At 35.8% G+C, this 22,987-nt stretch overlaps 1 protein-coding gene across 1 annotated transcript in view; it reads left to right on the top strand.

Annotated features, from left to right (window-relative positions):
• Positions 1-22,987, top strand: part of DPP10 (dipeptidyl peptidase like 10) — a 558,453-nt gene that overhangs the window by 293,105 nt on the left and 242,361 nt on the right. The window contains exon 5 of the mRNA XM_032479324.1: positions 4,358-4,432. Within this exon, the coding sequence (XP_032335215.1) occupies positions 4,358-4,432 (75 nt within the window). The remainder of the gene's footprint in view (positions 1-4,357; positions 4,433-22,987) is intronic.

Here is a 22,987-nt window from a genome sequence, read left to right as displayed (position 1 = left end):
TCCACGCTTTTGTACAAAAATCTTGAATATCCCCTATTGGATACCCCACAGGGATTGTAACCATAGCACATCCAAATTGGTATGTCTAAAATGTTCCTCAGAAATATGCCTGATTTTGCTTTTTCCCAGCGTAGGCTGCAGTAGCAATATATAGCCAGTGATAAAAATGTGAAAATCTAAAATCGTTCTGTACGCTTTCCCAGTTTTCAGATCTAATCATTAAATTCTCTTGCTTTTATTGGCCATCTCCCTTGCGTATGACCCCTCTTCTCTGTGCCCTTGCATCTTCCTTAACTTCTTGATGTCACATGCCTAGATTGTCATAGGAGCCTCTTACCAGATCTCAGTGACCTCAAGATGTCATCAGATCCTACGTATTTTCCACCCAACTGCCACAGGAATCATTCTAAACTCAAATCTGATTTTGTTGCTTCCTTGGTTTTAAATATCATCATTCATGAAAACAGTGATTAGCTCTGCCATATTCATGTTGTTGATAATGCTTGCATAGTATTAGCAGTGATACATGGGGCTGGCCCCTCTCTCCAGGAATCTTTTAAAGCTACCTGTACACTTTTTGAAAGTTAGTCTCATAATGTAGTCTATAATTTCATTTAACTAAAAAACACTGGATCATGAAGCTTTCACTTACATTACCATCAAATATATGAAAAATCTACCAGTCTCTTCTTTAAATCTTACAGCATTTTTTTTCCTCCCTTATCCTTATGGCGATTATTGCTTTACCCCAAATTAGGAGACTAGCAGCCCCTCAGCAGAATCTGGTACCCATATATATTTAAAAGTATTGGGCTATAATTTTTAAATCATGAGGTTGTAAATTAAAATTGTGATTTCTAGCTTATCTTGAAAAAAAGTCGAAAGTTAGAAATACTGTATACGCTTTCCTATAAGATAATGATTATTTGAAGCTGGGGGGCTTTTGCCCCTTTTAAACATCCTAACAGCTCTATTTGTCCACAGTTTACCAAGCTAGCTCCATTCTTCCACTATCCTGCACACCCAGGTTTTTAAGGCATTTGGGTTTTGGACCCCTGCTCTGCTATGGTTGTTGTCTCCTGCCCAGTATGAAAGGGGAAAGTCCAGTGACTTTGTCAGCTTTGTAACACTTTCACTCTTTACCATGGTGTTTGCCTTATTTTGAGTGGTCAGTAAGTTAGTTTTGGTACAGTTGTGTGATATATAGAAACGAAGCGCTACAAAATCTTTCCAGGCTGCCTGCAAGAATGCTTTTGTTTCTCAACTTGTTCAACTAGCTTGTGTTCCTTGATCATTGGTTTAGTTAACCACCGGCATGTTTGTTTTTGTTTATCCTACCTTGCCTGCTTTATTTCATTCATGTTAATGCTTTTTCTCCAAAAACGCACTAGTAAGCATCCATTGCTGAATAATTCCAATAAACATATGTGGAAAATATTTCTGCATCCTTTTATTGCAATAGTAATTAAATAATTAAATATGTAGGTAACATAGTAGCATTATTGGCAATAATAAACTTCCCCAAACACTAATTTTAGGCCATATTAAGTTAGACTCCACTGGAACTTTATTAATGTCTGTAGTTAGGGTCAGCGTAGACCAAAGGGTCTCCAGTGGCTGCTAGGGAGAATTAATCTTCTAGATGCAAAAGATGGTAACATTAATGGCTTATGCTAAGAGGGACTGAGGCTTCAATGTCCCTTGACTAAACTGCAAGGATGTGTTTCTTATATGCGTATCATCAGCAAGTGTCTTTCCAGCACCACCTGCGCCCACCTCTCTAAATTCAGAGAAGTTTCAGCAGCTTGGGTCTCTGAAAAGGTATTTGGAAGATTTCCCAGAGTGTGTGCTGCATAAGCTGGAGGCAGTATAGTGATAATTAATAAAGTGCCAGACTGGATAATTGTAGGAACTGTAAAAGATACTCAAATGTTGTTACCGGAGGCACAGATGCACCTGGGAACGTGTGAAGTTAATTTGCGTGAACAACATCACATGAGAGTGGATGGGGACAAGGGAGGTGAGATTTTCTTTAAATAATTCAGACTTCAGAGAGGGTAGCTCTCCAAAAAAAAGAAAGGAAGGAAAGAAGAAAGGGGGAGAGAGAGTGGGGAGGGAGGAAGGAAGACATCCCCACTAAGGATGCCGTCTTCAAGTCCTGAGACCAGAACCTCCCACTGGTGAGGTAGTGCAAGGCTTGCTTATGAAAGGAGTTCCTCCTGTATTCTTCCATTACGTATGCTTCTCTGTGACCTTAGAAAAGTTTAACTGTGGTATTAGAGTTTTCTTATCCCCATAGGACTGGAATGATGGCATTGCCCTTTTAACCAATTTTTAAATAACAATTAACTTCCTCTTCCTGTGTAACAATACACCTCCTGCTAGTGCAAAGTTGAGAGAGATAACTTTGTGTTCTGTCACCCTGAATTCCCCACAGACTGATATTTATCAAGTTTCAATATCCAATAAGTTAATGAGAGAGAAAGAAAGGATAAAAATGAGGATACCCACCTCCTAGTTTTGTTGTGGGGAGGATTATTGAGAACTACAGAATTTGAAGCAGTTTACAGAGTTTGTGGTAGATGACAGATCAATGGTAGCTCCACTGTTGTTTGTTGTGGTTATTTTCATTATTATTGAAATGGGTTTTTTGAAAAAAATGAAAAGCAAAATATTTGAGATAAATTATTGGCAGTGATTATTCTGACCTTCTTCTAAAGTGGATGATACAGGATAAATGTACGTAGGCGAAACCTCTTTTTAAGTCAACATTACCTGAGACCCCAGGCTGCCTGCATCTGTATCTGACTTGGTTACAAATGTGATGGTCCTCACAATCCCCCTTCAGATTTGATGATTTGCTAGGATGACACAGAAAGAGCTTTACTTACAATGACTGGTTTATTATAAAGAAAACAAATGAAAAGCCAGATGAAGAGGTAGTAAGCAGGGTGAATTGAGAAGGGTCCCAAGCACAGTCTCCATCTCGGTGGAGTTGGTATGTGCCCCTTCCCGCTACACTGATATGTTTATTAACAGGGAAACTTCTGCAGATCTCATCGGTCAGAGGTTTTTATTGAGGATTGGTTATCTAGGTCTGATTGATTGAATCATTGGTCATGTGACTGGACTCCATCTCCAGCCCCTCCACCCTCCCTGACCTCCAGTAGGATTCAAAGTCATAACTCTGTAATCAGGTGGTTAGTTTCTCTCCAGAAGTTATCTAGCCACTCTCCGCCCCCACCCCCACTTTTTTAGTCACCTCATTAATGTGACCCATGTGTTATTAATCACAAAAGACCCTTCTATCACTTAGGAAGTTCCAGGTGTTTTAGAAGCTCTGCACCAGGAACCAGGGAAAAAGACCAAATATATTTTTTATTATACCACACAAACTTTGCCCAGTATTGGTTAGTGTGAGTTTCTTATTTTTTGTACTGTGTTTGGAAATTTGTAAGTATTAAAACCTTGACATTTCTGTTCTTAGAGAATAGTTTGTGGAAACTGCCCTGGCATAAGTTGTACACTATTATTTATACTTGTATTTCTTTGCAAAAACCAAACAAATCAGTTTGCTTAAAATACACATGCAGTTTTTTATTGTATTTTGTAAGCTTTTAATGCATCAACTCATTTTGCTTGTCTTCTCTTTAGATATGACATTACAAATAATCCCTATCTCAAAGCCATTTTTCCACTCTCAATGTATTTATCCTTCACTTTATTTTCTATTCTCTTTAACATCAGATCTATTCAAAGGTAAAATTAAAGGCTCAAAATCAATCATTTACAGTGTGGTTGTTTATATTTATATACTATATTTATCCAGTATAATCAATTATGTATTGGATTCTAATCTGCTTCACTCTAGGGGTTTCCTTTAAGGAGATTTTTGTCTTTAGCATATGTCTTTTTAAAAATATAAACACATAACATGTGAAAACACAAAAGTGCAGAGACAGAAAATCATGACACTGAAGAATTTTGCTATTTCTTTTCCTCTTGATTAATCCAACATGCAAATATAAAAGCAATTTGATTACTTATTTGCTTAAAAGAAGTTAAGTTGTGTTTTGCTTTTTATTCTTGTAATGAAAATATTAATGTAGTCTTTGATAACACGTGGAGGAAATATGCTAGCAAATTTGTTCTTAATGAAATGTCTAATATAGCCCCTCCAAGTTTTTATACCCATCTATTTAATCACACATATGCATACTTATAATAGGAATAAGAATGCCTATTTCACAGTGTTAAGAGGGAAATGAATATCTTTATTTGGTATTTACATATCCAAATGAATATTAATCTTTCTGTTATTAAGCTTTTTAAGATTTGTTTGTTTGTTTGTTTCTAGGTAACCTTCAAAGCATCAAGACATTCAGTTTCACCAGATTTAAAATATGTTCTTCTGGCATATGATGTCAAACAGGTAAAGGATCTTTGAATTCTTTTTTTCTTTGTGATTCATTCAGGCGACAGTTCATAGTTTTTCTTGATTATCTACTCACCTAGAGGAAATTTGGCATGTCCAATAGCTGCAGGGGAACACTCATAACCAATGTTGCAGAAGAGAGTTTTGGCGACAATGTCCTTTCTTCCACTCCTAGCTGGCAAATAACTGGAGCCAGCTAGGTGCCTGTGCTGGTCCAAGTCTATCTCTTTGAGAGGAGAGTGTGGCAGCATTTAGCAAATCCACAAAAAATGGTGGCTTTTGACATTTTCAGTACAAGCATGACTATCTACTTGAGTGTTGCATGTGTGTGTGGATTAAAGGGTTTCCTAATGGTTGTTCCCTGAGCTGCAGTGTGTAGTGTGGGAAGGAGCTAGTAAAAACACTATGGACAATGGATTCTTTGGTGGTATTTGAGCATACGCCTTGTGGTTGTAGAATATTCTGAAAACAGGGCAAGGCAAGGAATTGATTCTGAATAAATGAAATGTTCTAATTGCAATTAGTGTTGCATTTTTCCACGTCAGCCCTACAGTACAATGAAAACAATATGTATGGTTGTTAAGTATTTTGCACTTGGATATAATTTGCATTGTTAAAAAAGCAAAGTAAATGTTGAAAAGGCGTTTCAGCAGGTTAGTTTCTGCAGAAAATAAATGATTGGAAATTATTCAAGAAAGTTTTGTGTGCTTTAAGGCAGACACTAAAATTTTATAGACTTAAATCAGGAAGCCTCATATAATGCATTGAAAGCCTTTGAGCACATGAAATTTTACAGTTCAAAGAACCTTCTATTTGATGGTTTTAGTCTTTTGAAATATACATGTCCTATATTTTTAGACAAGTTTATATTTGTTTTTTAAAATAATTAATTTACACTACAAAAAGCAGAGAGATGGTAATCAAAGACATCTTTTCCTATTGTAAATTTTGGCCCTTTTCCTTTACCTTTGTTCTGTGTTCTATTTATTGAGATTTGGAAAATCCCACCTAATAGTAGGAAAAGTGCTTGAGTTTTATAAACAAAAATATTACAATATCTCCAAAAGTTTTAAAAATAATATTGTTCATCCAAGGAGTTCTAATTTAAAATGACTGTTGCATTAAATTGACAATGAACTTTTAAAAATCAGGTTTTAGTAGCTACAATAATTACAGTTATATGGAACTAGCAAAGAGATAGACACGTAGATCAGTGAAATGGAGTAGAGAACCCAAAAATAGATCCACACAAATATGCCTGATTTTTGACAAAAGTGCGAAAGCAATTCAATGAAAGAAAGGTAGTATTTTGAACAAGTGGTACTGGAGCCATTGGACATCCATGGGCAAAACAAACAAGCAAAACCCCAGAAATACCCTGACCTCAGACTCACACTAAATAAAAGCTCAAAATGAATTATGGATTCAGTTGTAAAATATAAATCTATAGAACTTATAGGAAAAAATACCAGAAAATCTGTCATATCTATAGCTAGGAAGAGTCCTTAAACTGTATATCAAATGAATTACCCTCGCAGTGATATTGTGAACATACAATGGTATAGCTATACTCTGGAATACAATATACAAAATTAGCTTAACCTTGGATATTTTAGCAAAATATGTCGGGAGGTTGTGACGATATAATTAACACCAAAAACATACACCCATGGACTAATCTTAATATACCCCCTTTTTTATTTTTGCTTAATTTCAGAAATAGTAAAAATGCTTTATGACATATCAGTCTCTGGAAGTGAGAGAAAGCTATTATTTTAAGAATTTAGAAAATTATCAAACTAAATTCTACGATTTTATACCATTTCATATATTCTTATTTATCTATCATCTATTAGATACAGACTGCTGGGCTGGACATTTTGCAGGGAATGTTTTTGTGTGTGTGTATGTGTGTGTGCGTATATATATACACACACACACGATTGAACCATCCCCTTCAAAAATATACGATCAGGTAGAGGTGATATGACTCAAACACTTACATTTACCACATATAGCACTGAAGGAGTGCTGTAGGAGTGGTAATATTAAATAATAGAAAAAATTCCATTCAAGATAATCATGTTGGAGAAGGAGTCATATATTGGGTTCTGAAGGTTAAATAAGTGAAGCTAAATAGAGGAACTTTCCAGGTGGGCAGATTACATGTGACTTCATGGAAGCAGCATTAAATCTTTGAGGTACAGTAGTCAATTCAGACTAGCCCACAGGTTGACAATTTAGAGAGGGAAAAAATATACCTATAAATCTGGTTGAACCTAAATTAAATAGAAAATAGTAGAAACTATCCTATTCTATGCGGTTTACACTGAGATAGCAACTTGGGGTCATTGATGGTTTTAGAGTAATTAAATGACCACACCCTGTGTGGGTGTCAGTGTGTGTGTGCAGACACACATAATGCCCATTAACAAAAATGGGAAAAAAACAATCATACAAAATCCAACCACCCAAACATGTCCACTAAAATTATTTTGGTGTGTTTTCTTTTTTTTTATGCTCCTATATATGTATATATATTTATAAAAGTAGAGAAACAAGAATTATCACATATTAAGCATGGTTTTAAGAAGACACTGTTAACCTGATTTCAAAGAGGAGAAAAGCCAGCCTCAGAAAAGCTGGAAAATGCAGGATCTGACAGACTTAGACATTTCCTCAAGGTCTTTCAAGTAGGCTGTCATAGCTGCACACTAGCAAGTTGGCTTGTGCAGTGATTTGCCTTTAATGTCATTCTATGGCAGATGAGCTGAACAAGAAAAAACTCAAAGGCTGGTTTCCCATAACCACTCTCTATTGTTGGACCTTAGTTGTTTCCATGTTTAAAAAATGTTTTGAAACTGTTTTTGAGTATATCCATTTTTTTCTTGAATTGATATTTTTATGGGATCCACTTCCACAAATGGAATTTATGAATGAAAAGATACAGCAATTTTAATTGAACTGAGGTTCACAATAGCGAACACAAAATTAACTATTCTAAAATGTACAGTTCAGTGGCATTCAGTACATTCATGATGCTGTGCAAACACTGTCTCTATTTAGATCCAAAACATTTTAACCATCCCAAAAGAAAACCCTGTGCCCATTAATCAGTCGTTCCTCATTCTTCCCTACCCGACCCTCTGATAATCACTAATCTGATTTCTGTCTGTGGATTAATTTATTTTGGGTATTTTACATTGGATATTTTACGTCAGTGGAATCATACGTACCTCTTGTCTGGCTTCTTTTTCTGGCTTCTTTTTAGGTATATCTACATGTGTATCAGTACTTCATCCCATTTTTTATGACTGAATACTCTTTCATTGTATGTCTGTACCACATTTGTTTATCCATTGATCCATTGAAGGATATTGGGTTTATTTCCACATTTTGGCTATGATGAATAGTGCTGCTGCGAACATTTGTGCACAAGAATTTTTCTGAGTACCTAATTTCAACTTTGAAGGTGCATATTGAGGTGTGGTATTGCTGGGTAATTCTATGTTTATCTTTTTGAGGAACCACCAAACCACTTTCTAAAATGGCTTTCCCATTTTACATTCCCATTGGCAATGTGTAAGAGTTCTAACTCCTCTGTATCCTGCCCCATAGTTGTTATTTCCATTTTTCTTTTTATAGCTATTCTAGTATGTATGAATTGGCACCTCATTGTGTTTGTTGTATACCTCCCTGATTAGGCTAATGATGGTAAACATATGTTCATTTTCATATGCTTGCTGGCCTTTTGTATTTCTTCTTTGGAGAAATGTCTATTCAAGTCCATTGCCTTTTTTTTTTTTTTTTTTTTTTTGCTTTTTGTAATTGAGTTTAAGAACTGTTTATGTATTGTGGATAGTAGACCCTTATCAAATATATGATTTGCAATTATTTTATTCCACTCAGTAGACTGCCTTTTCACTTTTTTGATAATGTCTTTTGATGCATAAAATTTAAAATTTCTGACGAAGTATGATTTATCTATTTTTTCTCTGATTACTCATGCTTTTGGTACCGTACCGAAGAATACATTGCTATATTTAAGGTCATGAAGTTTTACCCCTGTGATTTCTTCTAAGAGTTTTATGGGTCTAATCCTTGTATTTAGTCTGATTATATATTTTGAATTATTTTTTTTTATTTGAAATAGGAGTTCGGGTATAAAATGTTTTAAGGCTCCTATTATAAATTGAAAGACTGTTTTGCAAAATGGTTGTGTTGGTTTATACAGCCCTTTGGCAATGCATACCATCTTAGATTACCATCTTTACCAACAAAAAACTGTATCTTAAAGAGTAACTATTAAATTGATAGATTATATATAACTTGACTACTAATTGAATGCATACACACCCACATGTGCATACATACACATGCACACCATTCAATAAATTACCCAAAACTTAGTCACTTTAAAGAAACCATTGACTGTTGCTCACAGTTTGTGTGTGTCAGGCATTTGGGATTGGCTTAGGTGGGTGGTTCTTGCTCAGGACTTTTCATGACCAGGTGTCAGCGGGGGCTGTAGTCATCTGACGGCTTGACTGAGGCTGGAGGATGTACTTTCAAGGTAGATCACTTCCATGAATGGGTCATTGGTGCTTGCTGATGACAGGAGACCTCAGGTTTCTCCATGTGAAACTCTCTACTGTACTGTGAGTGTCCTCCTAACATGTTACTTGGATTGTCCCAACGTGAGTAATGCAGAAGGTAAAAACGAAAACTTCAGTACCTTGTATGATCTATCTTTGAAAGTCACCTATTGCTTTCACAGTATTTCTTTTTGTCGCCCAAGTCAGTTCTAATTTAGTGTTGGAGGGAACTACCAGGAAATGAGGATTTGGGGGGCCCATCTTAGAGACTGGCTAACATAGTCCCCAGATATTTCATATCCATCCTACATGCAAAGTATACTCACTGTTTCCAAGGCCCCCCAAACATTTATCCATTACTGTCCAGCATTTTAATCAAGCAGATCAGATCAGCCTCCTTAGACATGGTTTCTTGGCTGCAGTCCTTTGAGTATATTTGCATGATCATATATAAAGTTGAATCTAGTCAAGATGTGCACATGTATCTTAATATATATTTAAATGCCAGTTTGACTAATATTCTCAGAGTTTTTTTCAGTGAATAACATTTTTTTACTCCATTTATCTTTTGTAATCATCGAATTTTTGTAAACATCCTTGTGTATAATTCAATTATTAGCTTTATTATTCTTTAAATATATCACTATTTTTTAGCTTTAGTTATTTTTTGACTTGGAGAAATGAATTTTGTGATAAAATTTCTCTTTCACTTTGTTGTGTTTACTTTCGTTCTAGGCTTAGAAAAATGCCCACCAATATAATAAATATCTAATTGTACTTTTTTCTACTTTTATATATTTTATGCATAAACATTGATTCTACTTGCAATTGTTTATAGTGACAAGTGACCAAAACCTCTCTTTCTAATGATCATAATAATGGATTTTTCCACTTCATTTTTCATATGAATAAATGTAATCATAGCCAGTCACCTGGGAAGACTCCAAAGGAATATTTTTGATGTAGTATTAGAAAAAAGCACAAAACACAATTGAGAGATGTGGACTGATTCCTGGGATGCCATACATGTCCTCAGTTTCCCCATGGCTACAGTGAAGAAAAGGAGAATAGGAATACTTTTGAAATACTCACTATCTTGCAGAATTGCCTGGAATAAAGAGAAAACCATGTGAAAATAAGCCTGCCTCCAGGATTCTGTGAGAGGACAACCCTATGGCTCTAGCCTTGTAGTTATGGAGTCAGGGGAGCTCGCCGGAGAGAGCTCATTTAGTTTTCTTTCCCTAGTCATGTCCTCAATGTGAGTCAAACGTCAATAATTTAGTGTAGGCTAAATTTAGAAAGTGTCTTCTAGGTCAGCAACTAAGTTCTTCTGTGTTACCTGTGGGCTGCTGGTGTTAATACACGAATCCGTGGGTTACCCGTCTTGAAATGCTTTATTCAGAGCTTGAGTTAACACAGTCATTGTTCCTAAAGTATGAAGAGTATGATTCTGACCTTTTTTCTTAGCCTTTTACGTGTTTACTGTATTATTTTAGCAAACATCACAATGATATGCAATAGTATCTGTCATCATAAAGCAATTACAATTACGAATATAGGGTTACGGACAGTTTTTGAAGATTCTGTATCACGAGTTGCATAATAAATAAATCATGCAAAATATAAACCAATAATTTTCTTAGTCCTTTGCAAAGAAGCCAAAAATAATATTTGTTCTTGTATCAATATCCATTTTTATTGAACTTGGGCTGAATCATTTCTCCTGAGATGCATGATTATTAATTAATTCTAATATAATAATCTGAAGACTCTTCTCCCATGCAAATTATCTGTGCTCTGTAATATCAAAAATGTGATTTCAATGATGTGAGAAGTTGCTTTTCTTTTTCTGGCCCGATGAATGTTTCTCATAGTTTGGGCCAATAACATGGTCCCTGACTCATCCTTCTGCCCCATAGAATTTGAGAATGTTCTGTGCTTGTTGTCTGTAGGTATCTGTAGACAGATCAAGATGAGTGTGATTTGGCTGTAAGAACCTTACAGTGTGGTAAAGGCTCTAAGATACATGTTCCACCAGCTTATTACAAGGGGAAACGAGGTAGATAAGTGAGGAAAAGGGGAAGAAAAGGATCATTTATGATTGGGAGGAAAGACGAGTTCTCCTGTAGAAAGGTAGAGAATGAACATTTGAGTGATCGCCCTGCTGCAGGGGTACTTTGGGGTAATCTTGTGATCTTTAAGAGGGCAAGAGTGATCTTTATTCCCTTTGCCCCTTTCCAAAAGGAGAAATGGACTCGCAGTAGTAAAGCTGAAGCCTGGCTGCCCCTGCCGAAGTTCCTTAGTGGCTGGTGTGAACAAAAAATACTGCCAGCCATATCAGTAAATAAAGAATGCCAGGGCCATCAAGTCATCAGCTGCTGCCGCCAACTCAGGATGCAGACAAGCAGGCAGCCTGGCCTCTGCAGCCACCCCCAACCATGCGCCCTGAGGGAACTCAGGATGAGAAAGGAGAGGATACAGTAGGCCCTAGACAGGTGCATAGCAAAGGAATGATTTCAGTGAGCCCACACATTTGCACTTTCCCATACATAGAAAAGCACTAAATTCTTTAACTTGAGATGTCTGGTTTTCTTAAATTGATAGTAATCTTTTGATGTTCCGACTACCTGGTCTTTGCTGAAAAAACCCCTATGTATGCCGGCTCCTCCCCTACCTCTTTGGAGCAGTCCCTCAGAGCGATCTGAGAGGCTGTCATCCTGGGCTGAGTCCTCAGAAATTCTGCCGAATAAAGCATAACTCTCAACTTTTAGGTTGTGCATTTTATTTCAGTCAACACAGAGAATCTTTCTGATAGTTTGATTTTATTTTATACTCGGACTGCTTGTCACAATTGCAGGAACTGTCTGACCCTTGTAGGCATCTCAGTTGATGACCCTGTTTACACAGAAACTGAATCCAAGGCAAAAGCAAATTTATAAACCTCTAGGTGATGTCCTTGAAATGCTGGAGAAAGGGGGAGAAAATCAGATCATCTTTAACATTTCCCTCTTTTGTTTAAGAAGATATTGAACTTGCGTGGTCGAAGGGAACATAAATAAACAAAACCGAAATAAATCCCATCTCATATATCCAGATTGTTGAGTTTATCCAACTACTTTTTTAGGATGTAACAATTTTTGAGAGAAATATTTCTAAAATAAATGGTGTATTTTCTGCATTATTAGACCAAGGAAAGGGAACCCACTAAATCCTTTTCTCCCTGGCTCATGGCCATTGTTATGAATACTGATTACTCTACAGTAACTCAGCAGGAGTTTTCTTGCCTGCATTCTCACACCTGTGTCCTTGTCTGAAGGCTGTGGTAAGGAATAATGAAGGGCCTGGAGAGAAAGACAAGTACTGTATGATATCACTTACATGTAGAATTAAAAAAAAAAAAAAAAACTTGTAAAAACAGAGAATGAAATGGTGGTTACCAGAGGATGGCAGGTAGAACAGGACAGATGTTTTAGGGGGACAAATTTACAGTGAGTAGTAAATAAGTCCTACAGATCTAATGCACAGTGTGGTGACTGTAGATGGTGATACTGTGTTATCATCATCAAACTTGCTAAGAGACTAGAACATAATGATTCCAACCACTAAAATGCAAGTTTAGTTATGTAATGTGATAGAGGTGCTAATTATCACTACAGTGACAATCATATCACAATATATAAATTAACACACACACATTAGGTTGACATGATGTTATATGTCAAATATATTTTAATTAAAAAAATGCTGGAGATGGATAATGTGCTTATAATATCTCTTCTTGGAGGAAGTTTCTGTCATGGCCCTAGCAGGTTTTCCTTCAGTCACTCTTGTTCCTTTTAATCAGTTTTCCACACTCAAGCTAAACAAATCTTTAAAAAAAAGAATCTGATTGTCATTTTCTACTTAAAATCTTCCTAAGTCTTCACGGGATAAGGAAGTCGTAACACAGCCTACAAGGCCCTGCCTGCCTTTTTAGCCTCCTCTTCCGTAACCCCACTGCCCTCATAGCTTTTGGAATTTCCTGCAGTACATGGAAGCACCATACCCGTTCCCATCCTGGGGCTTTCACTCTTCTTCTGCCTGGAACATCCTCCTGCCCCTTCTCTTATTCTAGTAGTAACTTTTACTTTTGTTCTTTAGATGTCAACTCAAGCATCCTTGCCCCAAACACCAAGGCTGTTCCAGATTTCTCCAGTTTAGTCAAATTTCCCTATTGTAAGTTTCACAGTTCGCTCCCTCCCCTTTGTAGAATTTATCACAACTGTAATTGTGTCTAACACAATGCCTGCCACAGTTTGCTCAAATAAATATGTAAACACGTAAATAAAATGATTTATGAATTAATAAACCAGAACCTCTAGTAAACTTGACCTTAAAGTGCCAGGAGAGGGTAAGTTGTCCTTCTCTATGCCTTTATGGGATCTGGTTCATACTTACATCTCAGTATTTCTGTCATTGTATTGAACACTTCCATTTATGTTTCGTCCCCTTGACTAAACTATAAAGTCAAGAACTTGGCTCCGTTCATTTTAATGCCCGTAGAGTTCTCTGCAGTGAATGGCCCATAGTAAACAATCAGTGTATGTGGAACTAAAGCAGTGATTCTCAATCTTGACTGCACATCAAAATCACCTGGAGAGTTTTAAAAGTTATTAATGCTTAAGTTCCGCCCTGCAGACATCCTGATTTAATTGTTCTGGTATAGAGCCTGAACATTGGAGTTTTAAAAACTCCCCAGGAGATTGTAATGTCAGCCAGGCTTATAGACCACTGAATTTAAGTGAACTGGTCTCTTCCACCTACTGAAGACTTTTCAGACTTCAAACAAAGGAAAGACAAGAAATAAAGATAAAATACCCACTTTATTTTATACTGCACCCAGCCGGGACCAAAGCCGGTATTCATACGTCTTCATTCCTTGCCATTTCTCTTTACAGTAGCTGATGTTATTTTATTAATGAAAATACAGAGACAAAGGAGATTCCCAAATTTGCATAATATGACTTAAGAGTTTTTTCCCCCTGGAACAGTAGTTCTCAATATATGGTCCCAGAATAGCAGCACCAGGATATCCTGAGAATTATGAGCAATGTAAATTCTTGGGCTCTACCCAGACCTACTGACAGAGAAACTGGAGATGGGGCCCAGGAGCTGTGGTTAAGAAGCCCTCTGGGTGACTCTGGAACAGCCCAAGATTGAGAACTGATTCCTTAATATCTAAGAGCTCCGCCTGGGAAAAGACCTAAGCCAGCAGAACTTAACCACATCCATGGCAGTAATTTACAGAAAATGTCATAGAAGGAAGAAGATCTACCATTTTTTTCTTTAGTACTTCGAAATAATTTAATCTTGGATTTAATGTTCAGCTCTTTCATTCTGACCTTGGCTGTTAGTCTGGCCTCATTTACCCTTCAAGGTTGATGTGTAGTCTGTCATATTATAGTTACACATGGCTTAGTAGGGAATGCATGGAATTTAGAGGAAAATTAGTTAGTTTATATTTAAGTTATTCATACTTGAATGTTTTTCTGAAGCGCAGCGTGTGTACAGGATCACACTCGTATTGTGAGAATAGTCTGACGAAGTTTTACAACTGAGCACGTCCCTGTAACTGCGACCCAGATCAAGATCAAAAGTCACTGTGCTCCTTCCCAGTCACTACCCGCCACAAGGGAGACCACTGTTCAAGCTTTTCACAGTTCAGATTATTTTCTTCTTTTTTTTTCTTTTTGTATATATAGTTTTTATTGAAGTACAGTCAGTTTACAATGTGTCAGTTTCTGGGGTAAATCATAATGCTTCAGTCATACATGAACATTCATATGTTTGTTTCCATGTTCTTTTTCACCATAAGTTACTACAGGATATTGAATATAGTTTCCTGTGCTATACAGTATGAACTTGTCATTTATCTATTTTATATGTATCAGTTAGTATCAGATTATTTTTTACTTTCTTTCTATTTAGATAGATATAGATAGACTCATACAGTGCGTACTGTTTCACGTATGTCTTCTTTTACTTAATAAGTTTGTGAAATATATCCATAGTATTCAATAGTTGGATGGCACCTTGTTCATTTCCCTACTGTATGACATTCCACTGCACATAACATTTTACTGCTAATAGACTATAAAAGTATATCTGAACAATATATTTTTTGTGTTGGATTATTTCTCTGATCACTCTCTTTTCTATTACCCTGCTTCCTTTTTTAGCATCTATTTCAAAAAGAGATTTTAGTAGAGGGCACAGATTTCTGTTGAATACTCAAAGAGTGCCTCTTATATGGGAAATTTGTCAATTTAAACCTGCCCAAACCCTTGCTCCTCTGCCAGTGATATCAGGCTGTGCAAAGGTGGGAGACTCAGAGGTGCTAAGTAACTTACTTAAGGGCCCCACCTCCCAGTTGCAGGGATTGGACTCAGTCCCATCCTTCTAGCCCCAAAGCCCTGAGCCTTTTGATTATACTGCCATTTTTTGAGAGTTCTTGCATACCTTCATAAATTTATTCTGTAATCTGACATACTTGTTTTTCCATCCATTTGCAATTATATCAACTGTATTCTAATTAGGTAATTAGAAGACAAATGGAACTTGTGTTGCATATTATTATTTGCAATATTCAGGTAGCATTTATTATATTTCTCTAGGCTCAGTGATTATGCATTTATTTTTGTATTTGCTTCTTAGAAGTTGTTTCTCAAAAATAGCCAACGAAATCATTGTGGGATTCACTCTGATAACATAAATTTGAAAATATTCTTAAAGAAGAAAAAAAATTCCAAAATATAATGCAATTTAGATTTTATGAAACCTGGATTATCAGAATATTTGTGGTTAATAATTGTCATCTAGTATTTGATTGATTTTCCAATGTCAGACAAAGTTATTTTTCCGTTATTTGGAGTCATCTTAAATCATAGTTTTAACCATTTAAATCAAGTTTATTTTATATATTATTTCAATATGCTTGAAATTATTAGTCCATTTGAATTCTTTAACAATTGAATTTTAAGCCATCTTTGAGGGGTCAATGGTATAGTATATACAAATATACTTAAGACAAACAAGAACTAAGTAGAAACAAGTATTTTGAAAAAACTTTAATACTCATTTATAGTTTTCTAATTGTTTGGATTAATAATACACATTAAATAGACTAATGAATAGTTAAATTAACTACTAATTTTACATTACAACATCTTTATTATGTATTATGTTTGGAGTCAGAAACTTTAATTACATTTACTGTCATTTAGGCATAATTAGAACTGTCCTTTATGTATAATGGGACATAAATCTTGATGAGAATAAATGCTTTCTAAAAAGAAAAGCAAAAACCAAGTGAATCTTTTAAGTCATGCCTAACAGAAGAAACAAATCAATTATACATGTGCTACAGTCAGTGTGTTGACATCTGTTCTCCAAAGTTGATGGTCTGCAGAAGAGCAGTCTTGTTATTTCCAGACTTAGAGGCATTCCCTTCAGTTTATATTTCTGCTGGTCTATAGCTCTGTAGACTAGACCCTCTTTATGATAAATAACCTATTTTAACTAAGAAGCAATCACTGTACCATGAATCCTGCGTGCACCACTGCCTGAAAAAGGAACCCTTCTCTAGTGAATTATCTGATTAAATTCTGGACCTTAATACTTCAGTGCTTTACAATTATAGACACATATTTAAGAAGTGTGTGGGAGTACATGATCTGGTCATGGGATTACGGAAGCTATTAAGACTTGTACACTTGGAGAGCACTAATAATTCAGATAATCCTATGAATGATAAACTCAGGGAAATCACAGCCTAGGAAAGTTTTCAAATATATGGGATTTGGAGTTGACTCTGACAGCCCTCCTGCCTTCCAGTGCCCACAGAAGGCGCCCTCTTTATCCTGTTGTAGCCGCCACTGCTAAACGGCCTTCCTAGTAACCTCCTCCTTTCTAAAGAGGGATAATAAGGCATGAAATAAATGTTAATGTCAATTTTGGATTTTTTTTCTTGGTTAAAGGAGAAGAATTCTAGGAGGAAAGAAAAGGAAGGAAGGAAGGAAGGAAGGAAATTTAAGTTTTAGAAGACAGTATTTACAACTTTTCCTTTTTGTGGTAGCTATTAATGTGTTTATCAGTGTATTACTCATTCAACTACACAGCATTCATTTTATTTTCATTTTGAAAATAATATGTTAAGTATAGAGAATCTGAAAATTCTGAAAAACATGAAGAAGATGATTACAATGCCTATATTTATCTCTTTTAGAGAAAACTGCTATGAACATATTGATTTAGCTCACCAAAGTCTTGCTTTTGTCATAGATACATGTATTTTTTCCACATACAGACAAAATTTTTTTATTTATTAGAATACTTTGAGAACTACTACATTAGCAAACTATTGTCATACTAAGCATTGAGATCTTGTTCAAGTCACCTGTTGGTGTGTAATTACCCCAAACCTTTGTGACATAGAACAGCAGTTTATTATAATCACGCATTCTAGAAGGGTTCTGCTGTACTGTTCCCATTCCCAATTGTGTTCTCTCACGTGCTTGCTGTCAGATGTTGGCTGGGGCTGCAGTCATCTGAAGGCTTGACTGGGGGTGAAGGATCTGCTTCCAGGGTGGCTCACTCACATCACTGTTGACCAACAGCCTCAGTATTTCTGCATGTGGACTTCTGCACGGGGTTACTTGATGTTCTCACGGCATGGTAGCTGGCCTCTCCTAGAGTCGGTGATCCAAGGGAGCCAGGTGGAGTCTGCAAAGCCTTTTTGGGTTCTAGTCTTGGGCCACATAAGCCTTCACTACCACTCTATTCTATTGGCACCACAGGGTCAGGTGGGAGGGGAATGTACTAGGCCATGAATGTCAGGACACGAGAATCATTGTGTGTCACAGATTCTGGGATGAAGAAATCAAATTGCTTGAAGGTTTTGGACAGTTCATTATAAAGTCACTGTAGCATTAGTGGAGATTACATGCTGAATGCTGGTGAAGTCAGGTGGCTTTGAAGCTGGCTAACTACCGAGAGTTAGATTAATTAACATTGTGTGTGGGCATCTCTATCAGTATATCACAAGCCGGTGTTGTAATTTTTCTTCCCTATTCCATGGGATTAAATCAGTTTTAAGTGAATGGATAAAAAGTACTTATAAAAATTTAGAATGAGAGTTGATTTAGTGGACTACAGAGTCATGATTACAGATAATCTAGAGGCAAGAATACTGGCCCAAGTCAACACAATTAAACTGATTAGTGGTTAGAGAGCATTTAAGCATGTGTTTTATTAAAATAATCTGGTTCTTAAAATATAGGATGAGGGATTCCAACTTAAGTATTTTTATTGATCATAAACTCAGTATGAACTTAGACTGTCACGTGAACTTTAAAAACACTAATATATTTTTTAGGCTGATTTAATAAAATTAAACTATCTAGGAACTGTGCTGTCCAATAATGTAGCCACTGGCCACATGTGCTGATTGAGCACTTGAAATGTGATTAGTCTAAGTCAAGGTGTACTATAAACATAAAATACACACTCCAGATTTTGAAGGCTAATTAAAAAAAAGAAAAATGTAAAACACATAATGGGTCATATTCAATATATGATAAAATAATATTTTGTGTACATTGAGTTAAACACAATATATTAGTAAATTGATTTTGCCTTTTTCTCCTTATTTTGCATTAACAGCGCTACAAAAATTAAACTTATATATGTAGTACTTGCATTATATTTATCTTGTTCAGTGCTGTTCTAGAACACAGGAGGTAAATATGCCAATGTTCTAAGTGCCAACTAGAAAGCACCTGGGATGCTGTACCCAACTGGAGACTATATAGGAGACAATCATAATTCTCAAAAGATTTAGAAACTACAAATGAAGGAATGAGATACATAGCTATGAACAGAGAAAACTTGGCAAAATACAAGGGGAAAGAATAGGCATCTTGAGTATTGAAGGGCTATCAGAGAATTGAAATTAGATGTCTTAGTGTAAAACTAAGGCCAGAAATAACAAACGGCATCAGGAAGGTAGATTTGGCTCAGCATAAAGAAGGTGTCTCCAACAGTTACTGGTTCAGTGATACAGGGGCCAGCGTGGGAGGCAGCAAGCCTACTTCCTGTAGACATTTCCACATGGTGGATCAATAACTCTCCATTATAATCACTATGGAAAGGAATCTTGCATGGGTGGACTATGGTGGGATAGTTAAATTTCAAAGTCTTTCATTAATCCAAGAAAGATAACAATCCTTCTCTAAGAGGCATCATACCATAAACACGGGAGGAAAGGGTTGTGTGATTCTCCCACTAACATGTCAAGTTTGAAATCTTGCAGAACAGACAGTCCGTGATTTTTCCTTCTAGAGATGTCAGCCAAAAGCAGTAGACTTCGCTTTATTTAGTCATATCTGTTTCGAAAAAGATCAAACACAGGATAACTTTTCAGAAAACTGTAACAATAATAATTTTTAGTAGCAATCGAAAACTTCAAGTAAAAAAATGAGTACAGAGTATGTACACATGGAAAGAAATTCAGAACTAGTGTTTTCTGATTTTACCAAGAGACAACAATGATATGATTCCTAATTGGAGTTTACACTAATTATATAATTGCTTTTATGTTGCCTATTTTAAAAAGAAAAAAACAGTTAACTATTGTGTTAGTAAATTAGCCAGCTCAAAGATAGTGTGTGGTATGAGCCTCTTAATTAGCCAAATGAAGAGGACCTTAGCGTTTCTGAATAAAGAGGGGGCAAAGAATGTGACTAGAGTAATGACGCCATGAATTTTTGAAAGAGCTCAGCTAGAAGGTGACCAATCCTTACTGTCCAAAAACTAAGACTTCATTTTTGAGACCACGTTTTTTTGTTGGTGTTGTTTATATATGAGATTTAAACCAGCATACCTGAAACATAAGGAAATATTGCATAATCATACTTAATTTTACACATTTAGACTTAATTATGCTCAATTTTACATTTTGACACATTTTTCTCCTCTTATGCCTTTGAGATCATTCAAGGCTGTAACTAGGGCTTAAATCGTGTGACATCCCCAACACCAAGTACCATGCAGGTGCGCACTGTTGTCATTCTTTTCTTGAATAAGTGAGTGACTCCACAGAGGGAGACAAAGATTCACCACTCAGGGAGGGAGGATGCATTCCCTCCTTCTGCTTAATAGCCTTTCAAGACCTTGTCTCAAAATAAAAGATACTTTACAGAGATGATGAAAAGTCCATGGTATTCATGTGAAGTTTGATCTTCGTAAAAGAGAAAAGTAATCAAAAGTCTTCACATCTAATTTTTCACCTTAAACTAGTTTTTGCATTGATTTTGCACTCAAATTTGTGAATGTTGTCTGACTGACAATGATTTAATCATTTTTCTTTTTGAATAGAAAAATATTTCTGCCTATAATATTTCAAATGCAGAAACATTAGCAGTTTTCAAATATAGGGCATCACTTTGTCATTAGTATTTTTGGGATTGAGGAGCAAGTTTTTATTTTTATTTTTTGCTGTTGCACTTCACTTACTATATAGGCCTGGCATGCATACTAACACATTCTAGAAAGAGGACATTCTATTAAGAACTTACATTGACCCTTATTTCCAAATTCAGTAATATTGTGAGACCAAAATAGTGGTATGCTTGCTTACCTACTCTCCCTTTAAATTAACAGACAAAATTATTTTAGTGTTTATTGGTGTAATGCAATATACTGACATGTTTGAGGCTGTATTGATAGTCATGATGTTAATAAAGAATAGAAATTTTAAAACTGACCATAATTGAGTTATTATTGGCTTGCTCTGTACTTATTAATTATTCATTCATAAAAGAAAACAAAGTCTTTGTTCTGAGGAAAATGCTCCAAATTGCTGTACAGTTCACCAAAAACCTATAGCCCATTCTCCTGATATTGGCCATTTAGGTTATTTTCAGTTTTCTCACTCTATAAATAATGTTGTCATGATCATCCTTGCACTTAAAACTGTGTCCACATTTGTAATAAATCACTGAGGTGAATGGCATTAACTTTTGTAAGGCTTACTGAAACGTATTATTATACTTATTTCCAAGATGTTTTTCTCAAATAACACTTCAACCATCTCTGTATTATTGTATGTGTCCTTTTAATTTCACCTTTTTAGCATTTTTAATATTTTTGATGAGAAAATTAAATAAAAAGCTCAAGAGATTTGATGTAGATCTACTACATAGATAATAGCAGACCTGGAATCAGAACCAAAGGTCATGCTGTTAATCACAATGTTAAGGTAGTTTTTTTAATATAAAATGTTTTACTCATCAAACATAAATTTGTTCAATAGCTATCAATAGAGAGTTTGTTTTGTGCCCAACATCATTGTTCTATGCATCATGAATGCAGCCCTGAACAAAGATGAATGACATTTTCTTGTCCACATGGAGCTTACATATTGAGAGACAGAAAGTAATTTATACAGCATGTCAGATGGTAAGTTCTGGGAGGCTTTTTAAATTTTACTTTATTTTTATTTGCTTTTACTTTTAAATATAGATTCATAAGAAGTTGCAACATAGCATGGAGATATCTGTCTTCTGTACCCATCACCAAGCTTCCTCCAGTGGTTATATCTTTCATAACAATAGTGCATTATTGTGGAATCTAAAAAATAATGACACAAATGAACTTAGTCACAAAACAGAAAGAGACTCACAGACATGAAAAACAAACTTATGGTTACCAAAGGGGAAAGGGTTGGGGGAGGGATTAAGTAGAAATTTCAGATTTGCAGGTACAAACTACTATGTATAAAATAAACAAGTTTCTACTGTAACAGCACAGGGAACTATATTCAATATCTTGTAATAACTTATAATTTAAAAGAATATGAAAAAGAATATATATAAATGTATAAGTGAATCACTGTGCTGTACACCAGAAACTAACACAATATTATAAATCAACAATACTTCAGTTAAAAAATAGTACATTATTAAAACCAGGGATAGTGCATTTATCAAAAATTGTACAGTAAAATTAAATAGGCAATAGATCTTAGATTTTACCAAATTTTGCACACACTCATTTTTTTGGCATGTCTTTGTGTATATTTCTGTTGCATTTTATCACACATAACCAAAATCTCTACCATAATTGAGGCACAGATCTGATCCATCAGCAGGCAGGGAATCTCTTATGCTGCTCCTTAATGGTCACACCCTCCCCCCACTTCTCTAATCTCTGGCAGCCACTGTTTTCCATCTCTAGAATTTTGTTAACTCCAGCATGGTATATAAATTGAATCATACAATATATAACCATTTGAGATTGATGTTAGTTTTATTTTTTTTCAGCATAATGCTCTTAAGATCCACGTAAATTGCCTTGCATATTAATGGTTTGTTCCTTTTTATTGCTGAGTAGTATACAGAGCTATAGAAATCAGAAAAGGAAATGTTAAAAAGGGTGCAGTTTTCAATGGAGTGGCTAGTGCAGGCATTCCTGGAAATGGCATGTAGGCATAGAGTTAAGGATTGAGAGAGTTAAGCTCATGTGCATACCTGGAGAAGAGCTTCCTAGTTGGAGGGAATATCAAGACTTCGGTCCTGAGTAAAAGTTTGGAGCAGCAAAGAAGCCCAGTGCGGCTCGAGCAGTGCAAGAGAGATGCAAACAGGAAGAGAAAACATCAGGGCTAATGGAGTCGGGACGGAGGGTAAGGGGACAGATCTCTTAAGGTCTTCAGAGCCCCCACAATTAATATAACTGCAGTGACCGGATAACTCCAGTAATTATATCACTTTGGTGACTCAACAGTTTCCCATGAAGTTATTTTTAAAAGCTAGGAAGAGTGGGTAAAAATGAGTGCTCTATAATAGCAAAAGACCTTGATTGGAATTTTATCTTTAGAGGGGATTTAGTGAACTTCGTATTCCATTTATGAAATGTTTGTTCT

This window comes from Camelus ferus, chromosome 5, assembly GCF_009834535.1.
Source record: "Camelus ferus isolate YT-003-E chromosome 5, BCGSAC_Cfer_1.0, whole genome shotgun sequence".
Taxonomy (NCBI): Eukaryota; Metazoa; Chordata; class Mammalia; order Artiodactyla; family Camelidae; genus Camelus; species Camelus ferus.
Note: the sequence above shows the minus strand (reverse complement) of the source record. Positions and strands in the feature narration are given on the sequence as shown.